This window comes from Dioscorea cayenensis, chromosome 14 (genome assembly GCF_009730915.1).
Source record: "Dioscorea cayenensis subsp. rotundata cultivar TDr96_F1 chromosome 14, TDr96_F1_v2_PseudoChromosome.rev07_lg8_w22 25.fasta, whole genome shotgun sequence".
In the NCBI taxonomy this organism is placed as follows: domain Eukaryota; kingdom Viridiplantae; phylum Streptophyta; class Magnoliopsida; order Dioscoreales; family Dioscoreaceae; genus Dioscorea; species Dioscorea cayenensis.
The window spans coordinates 391,340-407,889 of NC_052484.1; the positions used below are offsets into that span (position 1 = coordinate 391,340).

Below are 16,550 nucleotides of genomic sequence, written 5' to 3' on the forward strand. Positions count from 1 at the left end.
ATGTAATTAACACAAGAATTTGCTGCTAATTAAGTTGAAAAAAGAACTGGTAAGATATCACTATAATAAGTTTTAGTGTTTCTTTTTGTCTCTATCCCCTAGATCATTTGAGTAGTTGGTGAGTGCATCTCAATAAACCCAAATATCTCATTAAAACATATTATAAATTATATACAATTTGATTTTTTTTAATAATAATAGAAATATAATTTTATTTAAATTTCTAAACAACCACTAGCACTGTTGATTTTATTTAAATATGATATATGCACCCAAAAAATAAAAAATAAAAAATAAAAAACTCTAAGGATATATGCATGTACAAAAAAAGGCCTTAGTTTTATTTATATTCCATGCATTGCATTATCAAACCTTTTATAGATGAACATTATAAAACAAAAAAGATACATTGAAATTATTTATTTAAAATGCACCGTCATGTGGCACATTAATTTTCCATCATTTGGCTCCACTTGGCTCAAAAAGATAGATTTTAAAGACAATATCATGAATATATATGCTTGAAAGACATGGCTCTATATATCATCAACAATGACTTCACCACTTAATCTCAAATGAAGGACCACCTCTATCTCCCTCTCTCTTTCTCTCTCTCTCACACACACATTCATAGATATGTTTCAAGACTCAAAGTGTTAGGTAGGATATCTCATGTCATGGGATACTTAAGCACATAATATATAATGTCCTCTTAGTCCACATATAAGAAAAGGATGATGCTTCTCATGAAATTTAATTGCTTTTCATTTCCAAGTAATCCCTTTTTATAACCTTATCACAGCGAGTGATTTGACAATGTAAGTAAAGTTTCATACAGGCAACAAAGTCCATGTCCAAGTCTCTTGCAAACTTATTTAGCAAAAAGTAGCTAACATGCATCCATATTAAGTAAGTTTCAAATGACATGCATTTAGTGAGTCCCTCTCATTTTCTTTATATGTTGTCCTTCTCTTTATACTACATGCTACCAAACAAAGCAGAGAGAATTAGAGAAAGGCACAAGAGGTTCATAGGTCCGCATCTAGTTTTGTATGTATTTGTAATTAATTACTACTGTTTTGTTTTTAATAAGAGGAAAAAAAAAGAATAAGATTAAAACTTAAAAGTAAGCAATGATTGGTACACATCATTGAATCCACGTTAGGCATGTTTGTGCATTTCATGCACCTTTGAACCCCTCCTTTGAATAATAGTATCACGTTTGATAGTATATATATATGAGTTCATCACCATGTAATTGTATATATATATAGTACATATTAAATATCTATGCATGTGTTTGTTCATGTATCTTTTTAAGTAGGAAACACTTAACAATCAAATAATAAGTAATGACTACTACTATATATGCGCCACACATATACACCATTTATTAAGGTATTAACATTTTTTTTTTTAGTGTAAACGAAGCAATGGTCCTTCAACTATAATTTAAAAATATATTTTGGTCTTTAATTAACTTTGAAAAAAAAAAAAAAAAGTAGGAATCCTCGGCTAATTATTTAATATTTTTTTTACCTAAGTATGATTTTGGAGTTGTTTATGAGGATGAGACTTGATTAATATTTGATTATTAAGTTAACAAGTACTTAATTCAGTTCATTAGCATTGTCAATTGTTCTATGATTTATTAATCCCTCAATCAACTAATAAGTACATAGAAATGGCACATGTTACTGTACATGGATTTGGATTGCTCACCATCTTCAATCAGTCCAATTCTATTTGTAAAATGCCACATTGTATATGTTTTACTACATACCAAACAAACTTTAAGAAAAATCAGCAATGAATGCAGGACATAATGAGGCGGCCTTCTTCAACTGTATTAATGCAGGGACCATTTAATTTCCAAGAATGTCTACCTGTTTTCTGCAGATATGACCAGGAAACAATAGAGCTAGTAGCAGACTAGTTTTATGTGATCATTGGAGAAGAAGATAAATGATTATATTATACATATATATACATTATTCTAAGATGAAATAAATATATTGAATTGATGTTACAATTTAATATTAAAAAAAAAAAGGTAATATAAGAATAGATGGAGAGGAAGAAGGAGTGGTGGAAAGCTCACCTAAAGAAAGGAATAGAGGACAAGCATGCATCTTCAAACATAGAAATCTTTGTTACTATATTAATTCTCATGGTCCTTTAATTTGGCTTTGCACAAAATATGATTGATGGGATTTATGCTTTTGGTTGGTAGGTTTTGTTGGTTGTGAAAAGTATCATTCCATTTCTTTAAGTCTATATTTAATGTTTTTTTTTTAATTAGTCTTTTGGCAATTGTACTACTTAACTCACACAATGTCCGGAATTATAGCCAAAGGGGCAGCTAAGCTCATTGTCATTATTTATAATCATCATGTTTTTGTTACTTTTGGTATGGTTAGCACAGCATAAAGAAACTTAGTGTGGATAATATATTTCAGTCTTGTAACTTTCTTGGATTCCCTTTTTTTTTATAAAAAAAAAAAAGTCAATTGTTCATGCTTGTAAATTACAGTAGATAAGAGTTGTAATTAATAAGGAATTGAAGGTGGTAATAAAATCAAGACTAGAAGACAAAATATATAATATGAGCTATGATAATGAGAATGTTCATGACCTTTCTTCTTCATATTACTGTTGAAAACTTAAATGAAGACCATGAGGATAATATTAATATTAATATTAATGTATATATATATATATATATATTTTTGAAACTTGGCTTGTATTTTTCATGGAAAACGGGAATTATTTAAATTTCAAACGGTTCGATTGTCAAATCAATCTATTTCTTGAGGTGGATTTTGCAGTAGAAGAAGGATAAGCTAAAAATGTTTTACATGATATCATCAGTGTAGTGTAGACATAAGGAATGGAATCTTCATGTTTGAATAGTCCATTAATTGTCATATCTTAACAGCAAAAGCAAGAGCTAGCTCCCATGGAGATAGAGATATATATATATATATATTGATAAATAATGGAGAAATATTAAGAGAAGTTTTATTCTTTTATTTTATTTTTAATATGGAAGCAAGAAAGGTATGTTGTGCAAGTCTTCCCTCCACTCAAAAGTTTATCCATTGAATGTGAGGAGCTAACAGAGTTGGTCTTGTCTCATGATCAATATATCATATCTTGATACATTTGGTACAAGTTCATTTACATTTCTATTATCAAAGTTTTAAGAAAATTAAGAAAAATTAGCAAAAATGATTACCACTAGAACAATATAAATATATAGGAAACAATCATTTGAGAAGCCGTGAGAATAAGAGGAACCTACTAGAGTTGGTCTCGTGATCTTCATGTGATGTGATGCATTACTTATAAAACCACCATCAATGATCAATGGACCAAATTTTGATTGTATTTGTATATTAGAAACATTACCATGCATAATACACATGTATGCTTTATAGGTAGGAATTGTTCATGTTGATCAATCAATTAGATATGCATAGACAAAGAGAGGATTTCGTACTATAAAAGAGATTTTCTTTTTTAAAGAAAAAAACATCTATGTTGGTTCATTCACCACCAATCCGGGTGAAACGACGACACCTAATATTGAGATTGTCTAATGCTTTCTTTGATCACTTGTTGTGTTATAAAGTGCTATTTTTAATGGATGATCCACATTTTATGATTGTTTCCTAGATGACACGAGTTACTTTTGTTTATATATTTTTTATTGGTATTTTATCCAGCATTCCTTGTCTGTTTTTTTTTATTAACTAAACAAATTATATTTTTTACTAGTTTATTTTTTATTTCTAACAAGAGTTGTTTTAATCCCTTTAAATAAATAAATAAAAATAAAATCTACCAAATGTTCATAGTTCAGTGATATTTATTACATCGTATATAACTCTTACGAGTTATTATTTATTTTAAAAAAAAAGTAATGTGTAAACTTGGTCCACCTAAAAATGTCCATACAATCCTCGTTTAAAATCAAAGATGAAAATATCTTACTGAATATATACACATGTACTTTATCCGAATATTTGTTTTTATAATTATATTTTCAAATTTTCTTAAAAAAAATTGCATTTTCTATATATTTAACATGGTTTCATTAACTTTTACTGTTAATTTATTTTTGTTTTAATTATTTGTTAATTAGTCTAATTTGGCAAAGTCGCCTATGGTACCATGATTTTCTATATGAAATTTTTCTATATTGAAAAAAAAAAGAATAAAATAGTTATGCATCTTTCATGATGCTAGTGATGATTAAAGCCGCCTCAAAGATGAAAAATAAGCAAGTACAATTATTTTGAATTTTTGAAGAGTATAACTAAGAAAATAGCCATGGGTACAAAAAACCCATGAATGGAAATTAAGTACACACCGATTTACTGTATCTTAGTTTTTTCAGTGTTTTTTTATTTCACATTTTTTCTCAATGTATTTGTACTTTACCTCTTGTGATTATTTTGTTGATTTTCTTTTTGTGAATTTCTTTCCTCATTGTTATTGTTGTTTAAGGTTCTCTGTTTTTTTTAATAAAATTAGTGATTTATTTCATTTATTATTGGGAAAAATAACTATAGTCTATAATATATATATATGTTTGATGAAGACGACAAGTGCCACCCCATAGATGGTGTGAAAGGGATAGACAGGTAAAGTGGTGCATCTGTTACGGTTCATTTCAATGATATTTCAATGACTACAACCTCATAATGATGAATCTTTCTGTTTTGTAATTCTGAAAAGATGAAGAATACAGCTCTCCCTAATAAAACATGGGATGAACAATATTTATATAGTATTTTTAATATTATATTTATAATATAATTACACAGTATTGTATAGTACTGCGGCACATAAAATTCAACCATGCACCACTCACTCAACATGTTTGTATTGCATGGAAAAATATACTCTCTCTCTCTCTCCAACTCCCAAATTCCCATTCAAAAGCCTTATTAGTCTTTGTTGGTAATTTTGACCATCTCTCTCTCTCTTTCTCATCTCGGTCTCTCTCTCCCTCTCTCTCCCTCTCTCGCGTGCTCCGTTAAAGATATATATATATATATATATATCTATCTTGAAAAACAGAGAGAGAGAGAAGAGAAGAGAAGCGTGTTGTGTTGTGTTGTGTTGTGTTGGCCTTTCTCTCTCTTTCTTCCTATTTGAGTCGTTATGGCCGTTCTTTACATCCATTTACATTCTCCATCTCCTCCTTCTCCAACTTCTCCTCTCATTTATTCTTAGCATCTTCCTCTATCTAATTCAATCCTACCCATCATCCTTCATTATTATCATTATTATTTATTTATTTATTTATTATTTTTATTATTATTTTTTTGAAGACACTCTTTGTTGTTGGTTCTGTTGTTGTTGTTGTTTTTGTGCAAAACGGTGTCACCATGACGGCGGCACCGGAAGACATGCTCGCCTCCACCGCCGCAACCAAGTCCAAGTCTGGGGACGAAGACGGCAACAACGACGACGACGAGCACACCATGGACACCGACAAGCTCAGCTACGAGATCTTCTCCATCCTCGAGAGCAAGTTCCTCTTCGGCTACGACGACCCCAAGCTCCCTCTTCATCCCCCTCCCGACCCTTCCCATTTCAAGAACCACCGTGGCAAGGTCTGCATCCTCTCCATCGACGGCGCCGGCATGCGTGGCATCCTCCCCGGCAAAGCCCTCTCACATCTCGAACGTTCCCTTCAATCCATCTCCGGCCAGCAAAACGCCCGCATCTCTGACTTTTTCGATGTCGTTGCCGGCACCGGCGTTGGTGGCCTCTTCGCTTCCATGCTCTTCTCCTCCTCCCCTTTCTCCGCCGATGAGACCTGGCGCTTCCTTGCCGAAAAGGCTCGCCGTTTCCTAAAGAAGCCCTCTTCCGGTTTCCTAGCTCGTGCTTTTCGTGGCGGCGGCAGCGGCACTGCTGCCGCCACGGCGGCGATGGAGAAAGCAATGAAGGAGACGTTTGGGGAGAAGATGACCTTGCGAGACACCGTGAAGCCGGTTTTGATCCCGTGCTACGATTTGAGAAGCTCGTCCCCGCTCGTCTTCTCCCGCGCCGACGCGTTGGAGAGCGAGAGCTATGATTTCAGACTCTGGGAAGTCTGCCGCGCCACCTGGGCAGAGCCTGGCCGGTTCGAGCCGGCCGACATCCGTTCCGTTGACGGCTCCCGCTCCTGCCTCGGGATTGACGGCGGTCTCGCCATGACCAACCCGGCCGCCGCCGCCATCACCCACGTCCTCCACAACAAGCAAGAGTTCCCCTTTGTTCGCGGCGTCGAGGACCTCATGGTCCTCTCCCTCGGCTGCGGCGCCGGAGCCGCCGTGCCCGATGCTTCCTTGCTCCGGCGTTGGACGGCGAAGGAATGGGCTCGTCCCATGGCTCGCATCGCTTCCGATGGCGCCGCCGACCTTGTCGACCACGCCGTCGCTCTCGCCTTCGCCCATGCTCGTTCTTCCAACTACGTCCGAATTCAGGTAAAATCTCAGGAAAATAATAAAAAAGCTTCTTTTTATTTTTTTTACCATGGAAATGCATCAGGTTAGAATGTTGGAATGGATTGATTTTTTAATGGTTTTGTCTGTGTTTCCTCTTCTCTGTTTCTCTAGACTTAATTGTTAGCTTGGTGGTAGTGCACACTGCACAGACCTACTACCATTGATTACTACCATATTAATACACAATGCTGTCTGGTTTTAGGACCACTCTCGGCCTTGGCTTTTTCTTGATAGCTCATAGCTCATAGCTCATAGCTCATAGCTTTGCTGTAACCTGAGCAAAATTTGCTACCACTTTATCATGAATTTGGTTGTGTATTGGCAGGCTAATTGTTCCAGCATGGGGGCTTGTTCTGGAGTAGATGCAGACTCTGACCCAAGTCCCAGCAATGTGAAAGTGCTTGTGGATGCAGCTGAGGCAATGTTGAAGCAGAAGAATGTGGAGTCAGTGTTGTTCTCTGGGAAAAGAATTAGTGAAAGAACTAATTTGGAGAAGTTGGATTGGTTTGCAGGGGAGCTTGTGCTTGAGCACCAGAGGAGGAGCTGCAGGATAGCTCCCACGGTTGCTTTCAAGCAAGCAGTAACCAATCCCAGTTAGCAAAGTAAGCGCATGCATGCAAGTCCTCACTTATATATATATATATATATATATATTTTGGTTCATATGCTTCATGCTGCTGTTTTTAATATAGCAGTGCATATATGTTTTCTCTTCAGTCTCAAAAAGATTAAAAAAAAAAAAAAGATTATATCTTCTGTCAGTTCTTTCAATGTATTTTGTGGCCTGCTCTGAGATATTGGTAGATTGTTGATGGCAGTGGCTTCAATGAAGGTAATTCCTTTGTAGCATGTCACAATCTTCTTACTGTATTGATTGCTCCACAATTGTCTAAATAGTATTTTAAAAGGAAGTTATATACCCCCCTTTGTTTCAGCATGTTACTCTGTTCATATTTGTAAAAAGTAAAAACCAGCTGTTGCTTGCTTTCATCTTGTACTTTCTTTCTTCAATTGAAAACAATCCTATATATATATGTACTCAGTTAAAACTGTAATTTTTAGAATTACTGGTGGTAGTCATCAATTTTCTTGGATAAAGGTGCTTTCAATGTCAACAGGTCATGAGAGTTTGTGTATGAAATGTGAATTCCTTGCCTACTACTTCTTCGGCTTTGTGGCTGTGAAAAAACTTCTGTCCTTCTTCACAACTTGAAGAGAGACGAACGTTTTCTTTTGTTGGACCCACAGGATTTGTTTCACTCTTTCCTTGATGTGTTTTTTCCATTGTTTTGGCTGTTGGGAAGCATGCTGGTTGTTCAAAGACTTTTTCATTTCATGCTCATGTTTTCCATGAATCTTTGAAGAGTTTCACTTTGATAATATAATTTGATGTCGATTTGATTACTATGGACTACTATTTTCTTTTCCTTGTGTGTTATTAAGATGCCAATGCCATTGTTTTCTTTGTTCAAACAGAGACATTTTACTAGTTACAATATTGCATAAACCTGTTAGAATCAAACTGAAAAATTGGGTCACACCTTCTTGTCATATTGTGGTTGCCTGATGCATTCTTATTAACTCCATATCAACTTATTCATTCATTTGTTTAGTAAACATACTTCAAAGAGAAACCCACTCCTCTGAACAGCTATGATGAAAACAACTGCTAGGTTCTGTAGGACCCAAACCCAAAGATTTGCATGCCTGCATGTCCATTTTATTCCCATCTAGTTTCACAGTAAAAATTTCAGGTAAAACCAGTCAACAGTGACTGTCCTAGTTTGGCAGTAAAAGAAATGAGTTACTGAGACAACGAACGTTGAGAAGCTGGATGAAGATGAAGCACCTGATCATATGCATTGCCTTGCCTTGCCATGTTTGGGGGACATTAACAGATATCCATGGGACACTTGCTATAAAGTAGGGTCTGTGACTCTTTGTTGGTTGTCTTGATGTTGTTTCTTGATGTTGGTGGTGGGGGCCTTATTCCAAGTAAATAAATATATATAAATGTTTGATAGTCCACCACCATGTCTAAAGCCATTATTAGACATTGAAAAAAGCTTAACCTGCCACTGTCACTGCCACTCTTCTTTTACTTTTACTTGCCACCTGACCCTTAGTTCCATCACTTTCACTTGCATTGTCTACCCAGCTTTTCTCCCTCTATATGGTAATGTAATTAAGCTAACATTGACTTGTGAATCTCTAAAGAATAGAAGAAGAAGGAGAAGATGAAGATGGATAAGAAGAAGATTTCTTTGAGTTATCTGTGAAGCTGGTTTGGTGGCAAAGGATTTGTCTTTTTACATGGCACATTGGCACGGCTTTAAATGAGTCAGAGATTCCCAGCCCCACAATTGCTGTTTGACCTCAATGCTACTGAAATCAAACAACACTGTTTTTAGAGCTCTTTTGTCAGCAGACCAAGTGAAGTTGCCCACCGTCCACTTATATTTGCTTTTGTGATTTTTTATCATGCATGCACTTTAACCTGTTGTGGAGAGTTGATGTGGCCCATCTTTAAGTTTGTATTGTCTGGTATCTATCAAATTGAACTCTTGGGTTGGTTTTAATGGAAATTTTTTTTTAAAAAAAGGGACATGTTCGTCTTGTTTCATCATGGAAATCATGATCATGATGATGATGATGATGGTGCTGGTGGTGCTGTTGGTGGTGGCCTAATTCTTGGTTTTTGTTTTTGTCTGGCATTTCATTGCTATCTTGATCATGTCTTTCTGCATTCAAACAATGATGCACAATAACTACAACACATCAATCAAGAGTCAAGACCAGGTTTACTATGGGGCATACCTCATACAAAAAAAGAGAAACAAATAAAAAGTAAGACAGACTCTCTCAGAGAGGATGAAGTTCAATATATACAATTTTATTTTAATAATACTAAAATATACTCCATATATATACATTTTGGTTCTTAATCAAATATATATATATATATATATATATTGAGTAAAAATTTGTTATCGGGTTGAAGACATTAGCGGATCCGATTCGCAGTTGAGAGGCCCAAACCCGGCCCATGAGCTTATCGGATTAAGGTTTCGGATCCGATTGGACGGACAAACAACGAAGGTTTTGGTTCTCTGCATCGAGAGCTCGAAATGGGGGAAGCCATGGAGGCCGAGACGCCCGCCACTGAAGAGATCCAAGCGCCAGCGGAGACCAAGGAGGCCTCGGAAAAGAGGAAGAGAGAGGAGGAGAATCCTTGGAGGAAGACGAGCCTCTGCTCCTACTTCCGGCGTGCTGCGGGCTCATGTAGCCATGGTGACGCTTGCCGGTATGCCCACGGCGAGGAAGAGCTTCGGCCTCGCCCTGATAACTCATGGGATCCCACTTCCGAACGTGCTAAGAAGCTCCTCAAAACGGAGGCGGCGGAGGACGAGGAGGAGGAGGATAAGGATGTCGATTTTGCTACGATGGAGAAATGCCTTGTTGGACTCCCGAGGAAATGGACTTCTGATAGTTTGAAGAGTTTCCTTGATGGCAATGTAAGTATCCGCTTTTCATGCTTGGAGCTCATGAATTACTGATAAAGTTGCTTCCTTTGTTCACTAGAAATTTATTTCGCTTTTTGTTTTTAAACTGAAATTTGATGCTTCATCGTAGCAAAAGTAGTCTATTGTTAGTGCCATAAATATGTAATTTTGGGAGTAAACATGGTTGAGTAGCTTGCTTCTACTGTTCTATCCATTGTTATAATTGAATTCTCTCAAAATTTCTCATACTACTGTATCATTGTTAAATGGTAGTTACTTGTTTTTAAAACAAGAATGAATTGGATAAACCTCTTAGAAAATATAGCAGCATCCCTTATAACTCATTTGAAGTATGTTTTGCTTTTCTATTTGCTTGGTTTGTGTATGAGTCTGCTTTAGTCATATTTTTCAGGGGATTGTTTGTGTATCATCAAAGAAAAAGAAGGGAATGACTGTAGGTTTTGTAAGGTTTGCTGATCCGGAACAGATCAGAACTGCAGTTGAGGTATCTCATTTGACTGACATGTTATATTTTGTAATTAGTACCTTGCTGTTCTTGCTTATTCTCATTCAACTAATAGATTTTGAAAGAAAAGACAAGTGGGGGAAAGCAAATAAAAGTTGCAGATGCCATTCGGCGATGCCAAGGGAAGAAACCTGGGAAGGAATATCCTCTTGGTCAGATAGATGAACAGCTTTGTCAAACTCAATCAATTATTGATGATTCAACTAGTTCTATGCCAAGTTCGGTTGTGGATGATGATGCTGGTGAGAATGATGATGGTTCTGCTCATAACAATAGTTTGCCTGCTGAAGGATTGATTTCAAAAGCAAGAAGTGTTCGTGATGTGGTGACTCCCCTTGCTTATATGCCCTATAATGAACAACTGGAGCACAAGAAGAATTCTCTTCTTCAAACTCTCAAACGACTTGTAAGAAAAACAATTCTTACTCATGCATTTATTCGTTTATTTTTAATATTTTTTTTTACTTAATATAACAGTACTGTTATTTCATTCTTCTCCCTATAGTTGATTTTACAACTTTTGTTTAATCTGATGTTTTATTTACTTGTAGACCCGCAATGCACGTAAGGCTTGCCCAGATTCTATCTCTCTCCCTGAGTGGATTCTTAAATCCAGAGACATTGGTAATATTCCATTTCTCCTTTGATTTTGTGGCACTGTATACTCAATCTATGCGGATGGTACTTGTGATTTTAGAAGAGAAAAGAATATACTGAGATAAATGGGAAATCTGAAAATATTCTATATGTGTATAACTGTAGGTGGTCTTCCATGTAAGCTAGAAGGCATCATAGAGTCGCCGTTGATAAATGGGTATCGGAATAAGTGCGAGTTTTCGGTGGGCTATTCCTCACAGGGAAAATGTACAGTTGGATTTATGCTTGGAAATTTCAGGTCAGCGTTTGTCATTATCTTTTTTATCAGAACTATCTTTGTATTTCCACAAGCGTGTTATATTTAAAATTGCAGGGAGGGTATAACAGCAGTAGAGGAGCCTATCAACTGCCCAAACGTATCTGAAATTTCTTGCAAATTTGCTTTGATCTTTCAAGAGTTTCTCGAGTCCTCTGTGTTACCTGTATGGAACAGAATTGAGAATCATGGGTTTTGGCGCCAATTTACGGTATCAAGTTGTTAATCTTACTAACAGATCTGTGATAATACAATGAGACTATTGTATATTTTTTATTGGTTCAATTGGTATATCTTTTGCAGCCTGCTGTTTCCTATACCTGGTTGTTTCCAGAGTTTTTCTTACACTTTTGCATTTTAGTGAAGTTGCAATGATTTACCTTTTTTGATATTTCATGTAGGTCAGGGAAGGAAGAAGTCCAAGTCAAGTGGCAGTGGCTGACAATCTTGATAACCAGATTGCAGAGGTTATGCTTATTATTCAGGTCTGTGTGTCTTAAATATATTGATGGGTGATAGCTTTACAATCAAATCAAGTTGTAGGATCCCACATTTTCCTTGGGATGTAGTGTGGATTATGAGTTTGCAACTTTTTTCTTTTGTATTTACAACCAACCTGCAGGTTTGCTCATCTGATGTTGATGAAAAGATTATGCAAAGTGAATTCAAGAGGATGGTTCAGGTTCTTGTCCGAGGAGCAGCTACATCTTCTCCCACTTTACCTCTCACAACGGTAGTAGTGCAGGTGAGGTGTTGTCAAACTTAGTGGCATATTTCACTTAATTTCCATATTGCTGATGCCAATTGGAGATATGATAAGTAATACTAAAACTGGGGAAAGCTTAGCTTCTTTTATGAGGGTGGAGACCCCAAGCACAAAATCAAGTGATGAATGCATGTGATGCTCGGAATGCTTTGGATGTTCATGACAAGTTGACATGTTGGATGTCTTTCTTGTAGGATCATAAAGGAATATCAAATGTTGCACCTGCTGATTGCCCGATGTTTGTGCTACCACTTGCAGAGGTGGAAGAACATTCTTGCTTAGAAAAGGTGCCTGCCACTGAAGCAAGAATTAATGATTATATAAATAATCTTCAATTCTGCTTATCTCCAACAGCATTTTTCCAAGTAAGATGCTTAGCAGTTCTTGTCATATAATTTCTCCTGTAGAATTTGTGCAGCTAGTTGTAGCTGACAAGGTCACAGGTAAATACTCTTGCTGCAGAGAAGCTGTATTCCCTTGCCGGTGATTGGGCCGATCTTAATTCAGACACCCTACTATTTGACATATGTTGTGGGACTGGGACAATTGGTCTTACTTTAGCACATCGTGTTGGTATGGTAAGTTTTAGGTGTTCCAATCCTGTTTTTGATTCATCACCAAAGGCCTTCCAAATGCTTATAGTTGTAAGAGTGACATAAGCATATGATCATTTAGATTGCTCTGTCAGTAGAGGTTACAACATGCAAGAGCTACCATAGCTATGTTTTGATTGTCAATCAGGTAGATAATCTTGACAGCATATTTTGCTCCTAAAAAGTGATGCAACCCCTTTTGCAACTGATATACATGCATGACCTGACCTTCCCACAATCTCTACTGTCCTTTCATCAGAGCAAAAGCCTTTTCTGCATATAGCATGCATTCCTGAACCACCTTATACCCCTCAAGTTTGCATATATAACTCCCAAGTGTCCTGTTAGGTTTATTTTTTTCATAATTTATTATTCACGGGTAGGTCTATCTACTAACTGCTGTGTTGTTTGAGTTGCCTCTCAGACTAGTATAAAACTGACGATTTTACCTAAAGAAAAATGCCTGGTGTCTTCTTTCCTAGACTATTTTGTGCATCTTCATTTACTTTTGTGAAGCTTCTTGGTTGGTTGACTTTTCTTGACAATATTTCACGCTTCCACCTTATTGCTTGACCAGGTTGTGGGCATTGAAATGAACAGTTCAGCTGTTTCAGATGCAAATAGAAATGCTGAGATTAATGGCATAACCAATTGTAGGTTTGTATGTGGAAAGGTGAGTCTTGGATAAGTCTAAAAAAAAATATATATATTTGAACTTTCATTGTGGTCCTGTTTGCACACTCTGGCCATTAATGCTTGTATTGGTATTAATGACCTCCACATTACTTCCCATCTGGGGAATCTACAGGCAGAGGACGTCATTGGCTCATTACTTAAGGAGTATCTTGATGAGTTGCAGCCACATGGCACAAGCTCTGACTTGTCAACAACCAATGGGATGGTTGGTGGGAAGGGTGATGGTAACACAGAAGAAAATGACACTACTACAACGGTCACAGACATAACCACTTCTGACACTGGCCCGGAAAATGACTGCCCAAAAGACAAGGATAGTGAACAGATACAACTCCTGGTGCCTGAGCAGCAGTTTGATGAAAAATCCAATGTACAAGAAATCTCCAAGGGCAATTCTAACGATAACAATGTCAGTGGTTTTTTAGAAAGTTCTTTAGATTCATCTGGATTTGAGGAGAAGGCTCAAGAGAAGGTTGATTTTGATAAACAGAAAGTAACTGATAGTGCTTTGAGACCACAATTCAAGAATATTGTCGCAATTGTTGATCCGCCACGTGTTGGATTACACCCTATTGTAAGTTACATTATCTCATTTTATTTTTCCCTCCTGCATTCAGGATTCACTTGAATAGAGTTAGATGATGACATCTCCAGCTGAACTTGAACGATAGTTCTTTATCCAAACTGTGGCATGATCATCTTCTTTATTAGTTGAAGTCATATGCAGATGCTTGACATGGTTTTATGATTTTGTGTAGGTGATGAAAACTATAAGGACACACCATTGTTTGAGGCGTCTCGTGTAAGCCTTTATTACTTTATCGACACAATTAACTGTTGATAGGTTTTCAGTAAAATCTAAAGTTCCGTTGTTGTTTTTGTGTCAGTTACATCTCTTGCAACCCAGAAAGTCTAGTGGCAAATGCAATTGAGCTCTGCACACCTACTGCTGACAAACCTGAGAAATCAAAAGGCAATAAGAGATGGCGAAGCATGAGCAATGCTGGTCTAGCAAGACAAAGGGCTAAATCTATGCCAAACTCTGAGCCCTTCCAGCCGGTCAGGGCAGTTGCAGTTGATCTGTTTCCACACACACAACACTGTGAGATGGTCATGCTCCTGGAGAGATGAAAAACTATTCAATCTCAGACAGTGTGCTTATGTTTTCAAAGCACATATTATTGATTTCTCCAAGAATAATGCTAGATTTCTGATCAGAAGCAGTGACTATTGGAACTCTCATTTCTAAACATCAATGAATGAAAGAATGAATGGCATTTACACAAATCATGCATTTCGCTTGAACAGGTGACTGCCTAGAGCCACATTGCTGATCACCGGGCATTGCACAATCTGCTTGAGCTCTTGAACCACCATGGACATTGTCGGTCTTCTTGCACCGGCATCCACACATTGCATCGCCAGTTTCATCACTGACCATGCCTGTTTGGCAGCAACTGGACTAGCCTTAATTCTCTCATCATGGAGACATAAAACACTGGGGTCACTTACGCTCCTTGCCTTCAAACAACATCAGCAGCAAATGTTTGTTAGTCTTTGCCAACAGAAATCAAAAGATCACATTGCATATAAGTTCACCTGTTCTATCAGATTCAACCCATTCCATGCAGGATTCCTGTTTGTTACTCTATATCCTGTTATGAGCTCTAACAAGAAGACACCAAACCCATATACATCACTTTTCTCTGAAAACACATCACCCCTCTTCAACCTGTTGCAACACTGTATTCAATATTGTGTTGGGCTATAAAAAATAATAGAGACAAAGAGAGAATGTGTATAGTTACTGTGGGTCAAGAAACCAATTAGTGGTTGTTGATCTCCTTTCAATGAATTTGGACAGACCAAAGTCTGCCACCTTTGCAATAAAGCTTTCATCCACCAGAACATTGCTTGTTTTGAAGTTCATGTGCAAGACAGGTGGTGCCAGCGCATGTAAAAACTGCAACCCTGATTGCATTTTATAATATTCTCAATCAAGTGAACATCAAAAGAAACTCATGCTACTATAGAAGTGTCTCTCCCTCTCTCTCTTGCTCTGTTACCTTTGGCTGCATCCAGAGCTATTGATAATCTTTGCTGTATGCCAAGCTTTCCAAGAGGTAAACCTTCAGCATCTGTAAAGACTACTGATCAGTGTAAATAAAATAATAACTAAAACAAGTAGAGAATTAAGCAAACAGAGGAATCACCATACAGATGGAATCCAACATTGCTGTTGGGGAAGTAGTCATAAACTAGCATTTGCTGATGAGTTTCTTGGCAGTAGCCTCTAAGTTTAACAATGTGTTTGTGCTGGATGTTGCCAATGTTCATTGCTTGCTGAAGAAAATGCTGGCTTGGTTGATGAAATCTTCTCTTAATGGCAACAAGAGATCCATTCTGAAGCAAACCTTTGTAAACTGTGCCAAAACCACCTTGGCCAACAATGTTTTTCTGATTGAAACTGGCTGTGGCTTGCTCCAATTCCTTGAATGTAAATGATCTCTGTTTTCTCATGCTTGTTTCCTCACAGTGCTGGGATGATGAAGCAGTTGCAGCAGAGGTTCTTCTTGCTGATCTTTTTGCATGCATTAAGCACAAGTAAACAATTGTGAGTGCCATGGCAACAAAAAGAGCAGCACCAGCACCAGCTGCAGCAATAACTTGTGTTCTATGTTTCCTATTCTTAGCATCCTCATAAGAACCATAAGGTGTAATTGTTGGCACAGGAATATCACCACCCTCTTTGTAATAATACATTAAGCAACAACTCTCTTCTTCTTCTTCTTCTTCTTCTTCTTCTTGTTTAGAAACAGGGAAGATGAAAAGTAAAATGGACAGTGAAAGAAGACACCAACATTGCCAGCTAAAAGAGTACAGAAAGTTACTCCAAATTGCTGTGCAACATCACAGAAGCAATAATTAAAATGAAAGGTATGGCAACAATGCATAGCAGTATCACAGGCAGACAGTTGGTACAATATAATGACAAGTCACATTCACCACAAAAGGAAATGAGCTCATTTGATGCTGGTTTTGTTAAGAAT

General features: G+C 37.0%; 3 protein-coding genes across 5 annotated transcripts; 2 read left to right on the plus strand and 1 right to left on the minus strand.

Moving 5' to 3' along the window:
* The first annotated feature begins 5,345 nt into the window (after positions 1–5,345).
* LOC120276293 (patatin-like protein 6) lies at positions 5,346–7,493 on the plus strand. Its single transcript, XM_039283015.1, has 2 exons — positions 5,346–6,482; positions 6,829–7,493. The coding sequence occupies exons 1-2, from the start codon at positions 5,400–5,402 to the stop codon at positions 7,099–7,101; spliced, it is 1,356 nt and encodes a 451-aa protein (XP_039138949.1). The 5' UTR covers positions 5,346–5,399; the 3' UTR covers positions 7,102–7,493.
* Positions 7,494–9,598: 2,105 nt separating this feature from the next.
* On the plus strand, positions 9,599–14,787 carry LOC120275659 (zinc finger CCCH domain-containing protein 24). 3 transcript variants are annotated; one of them, XM_039282307.1, is made up of 15 exons: positions 9,599–10,018; positions 10,419–10,511; positions 10,588–10,938; positions 11,084–11,156; positions 11,295–11,427; positions 11,503–11,656; positions 11,847–11,930; positions 12,068–12,190; positions 12,406–12,576; positions 12,655–12,789; positions 13,382–13,477; positions 13,613–13,909; positions 13,991–14,074; positions 14,259–14,302; positions 14,388–14,787. In XM_039282307.1, exons 1-15 carry the CDS (start codon positions 9,632–9,634, stop codon positions 14,629–14,631), a joined length of 2,469 nt encoding a protein of 822 aa, XP_039138241.1. In that variant the 5' UTR covers positions 9,599–9,631; the 3' UTR covers positions 14,632–14,787. The 3 variants fall into 3 exon arrangements, with proteins under 3 accessions (XP_039138241.1, XP_039138239.1, XP_039138240.1); XM_039282305.1 differs by having other exon boundaries at positions 13,613–14,074; XM_039282306.1 differs by having other exon boundaries at positions 10,603–10,938; positions 13,613–14,074.
* LOC120275660 (probable leucine-rich repeat receptor-like protein kinase At5g49770) lies at positions 14,777–16,394 on the minus strand. Its single transcript, XM_039282308.1, has 5 exons — positions 15,714–16,394; positions 15,567–15,638; positions 15,309–15,471; positions 15,100–15,232; positions 14,777–15,021 (listed from the first exon to the last, which is right to left on the minus strand). The coding sequence occupies exons 1-5, from the start codon at positions 16,261–16,263 to the stop codon at positions 14,788–14,790; spliced, it is 1,152 nt and encodes a 383-aa protein (XP_039138242.1). The 5' UTR covers positions 16,264–16,394; the 3' UTR covers positions 14,777–14,787.
* Positions 16,395–16,550: the final 156 nt, after the last annotated feature.

Bases quoted from the DNA above. Each gene is read 5' to 3' on its own strand.
- LOC120275660 (XM_039282308.1), bottom strand. From the start codon at position 16,263: ATGTATTATTACAAAGAGGGTGGTGATATTCCTGTGCCAACAATTACA. The intron at 15,639-15,713 runs GTGATTCCTCTG...TAGTCTTTACAG, and splicing joins TGTTGGATTCCATCTGTATG to ATGCTGAAGGTTTACCTCTT. The intron at 15,233-15,308 runs GTAACTATACAC...GTGTTGCAACAG, and splicing joins AATTGGTTTCTTGACCCACA to GTTGAAGAGGGGTGATGTGT.
- LOC120275659 (XM_039282305.1), top strand. From the start codon at position 9,632: ATGGGGGAAGCCATGGAGGCCGAGACGCCCGCCACTGAAGAGATCCAA. The intron at 11,428-11,502 runs GTCAGCGTTTGT...TTAAAATTGCAG, and splicing joins TTTATGCTTGGAAATTTCAG to GGAGGGTATAACAGCAGTAG. The intron at 12,577-12,654 runs GTAAGATGCTTA...ACAAGGTCACAG, and splicing joins CTCCAACAGCATTTTTCCAA to GTAAATACTCTTGCTGCAGA.
- LOC120276293 (XM_039283015.1), top strand. From the start codon at position 5,400: ATGACGGCGGCACCGGAAGACATGCTCGCCTCCACCGCCGCAACCAAG. The intron at 6,483-6,828 runs GTAAAATCTCAG...GTGTATTGGCAG, and splicing joins CCAACTACGTCCGAATTCAG to GCTAATTGTTCCAGCATGGG.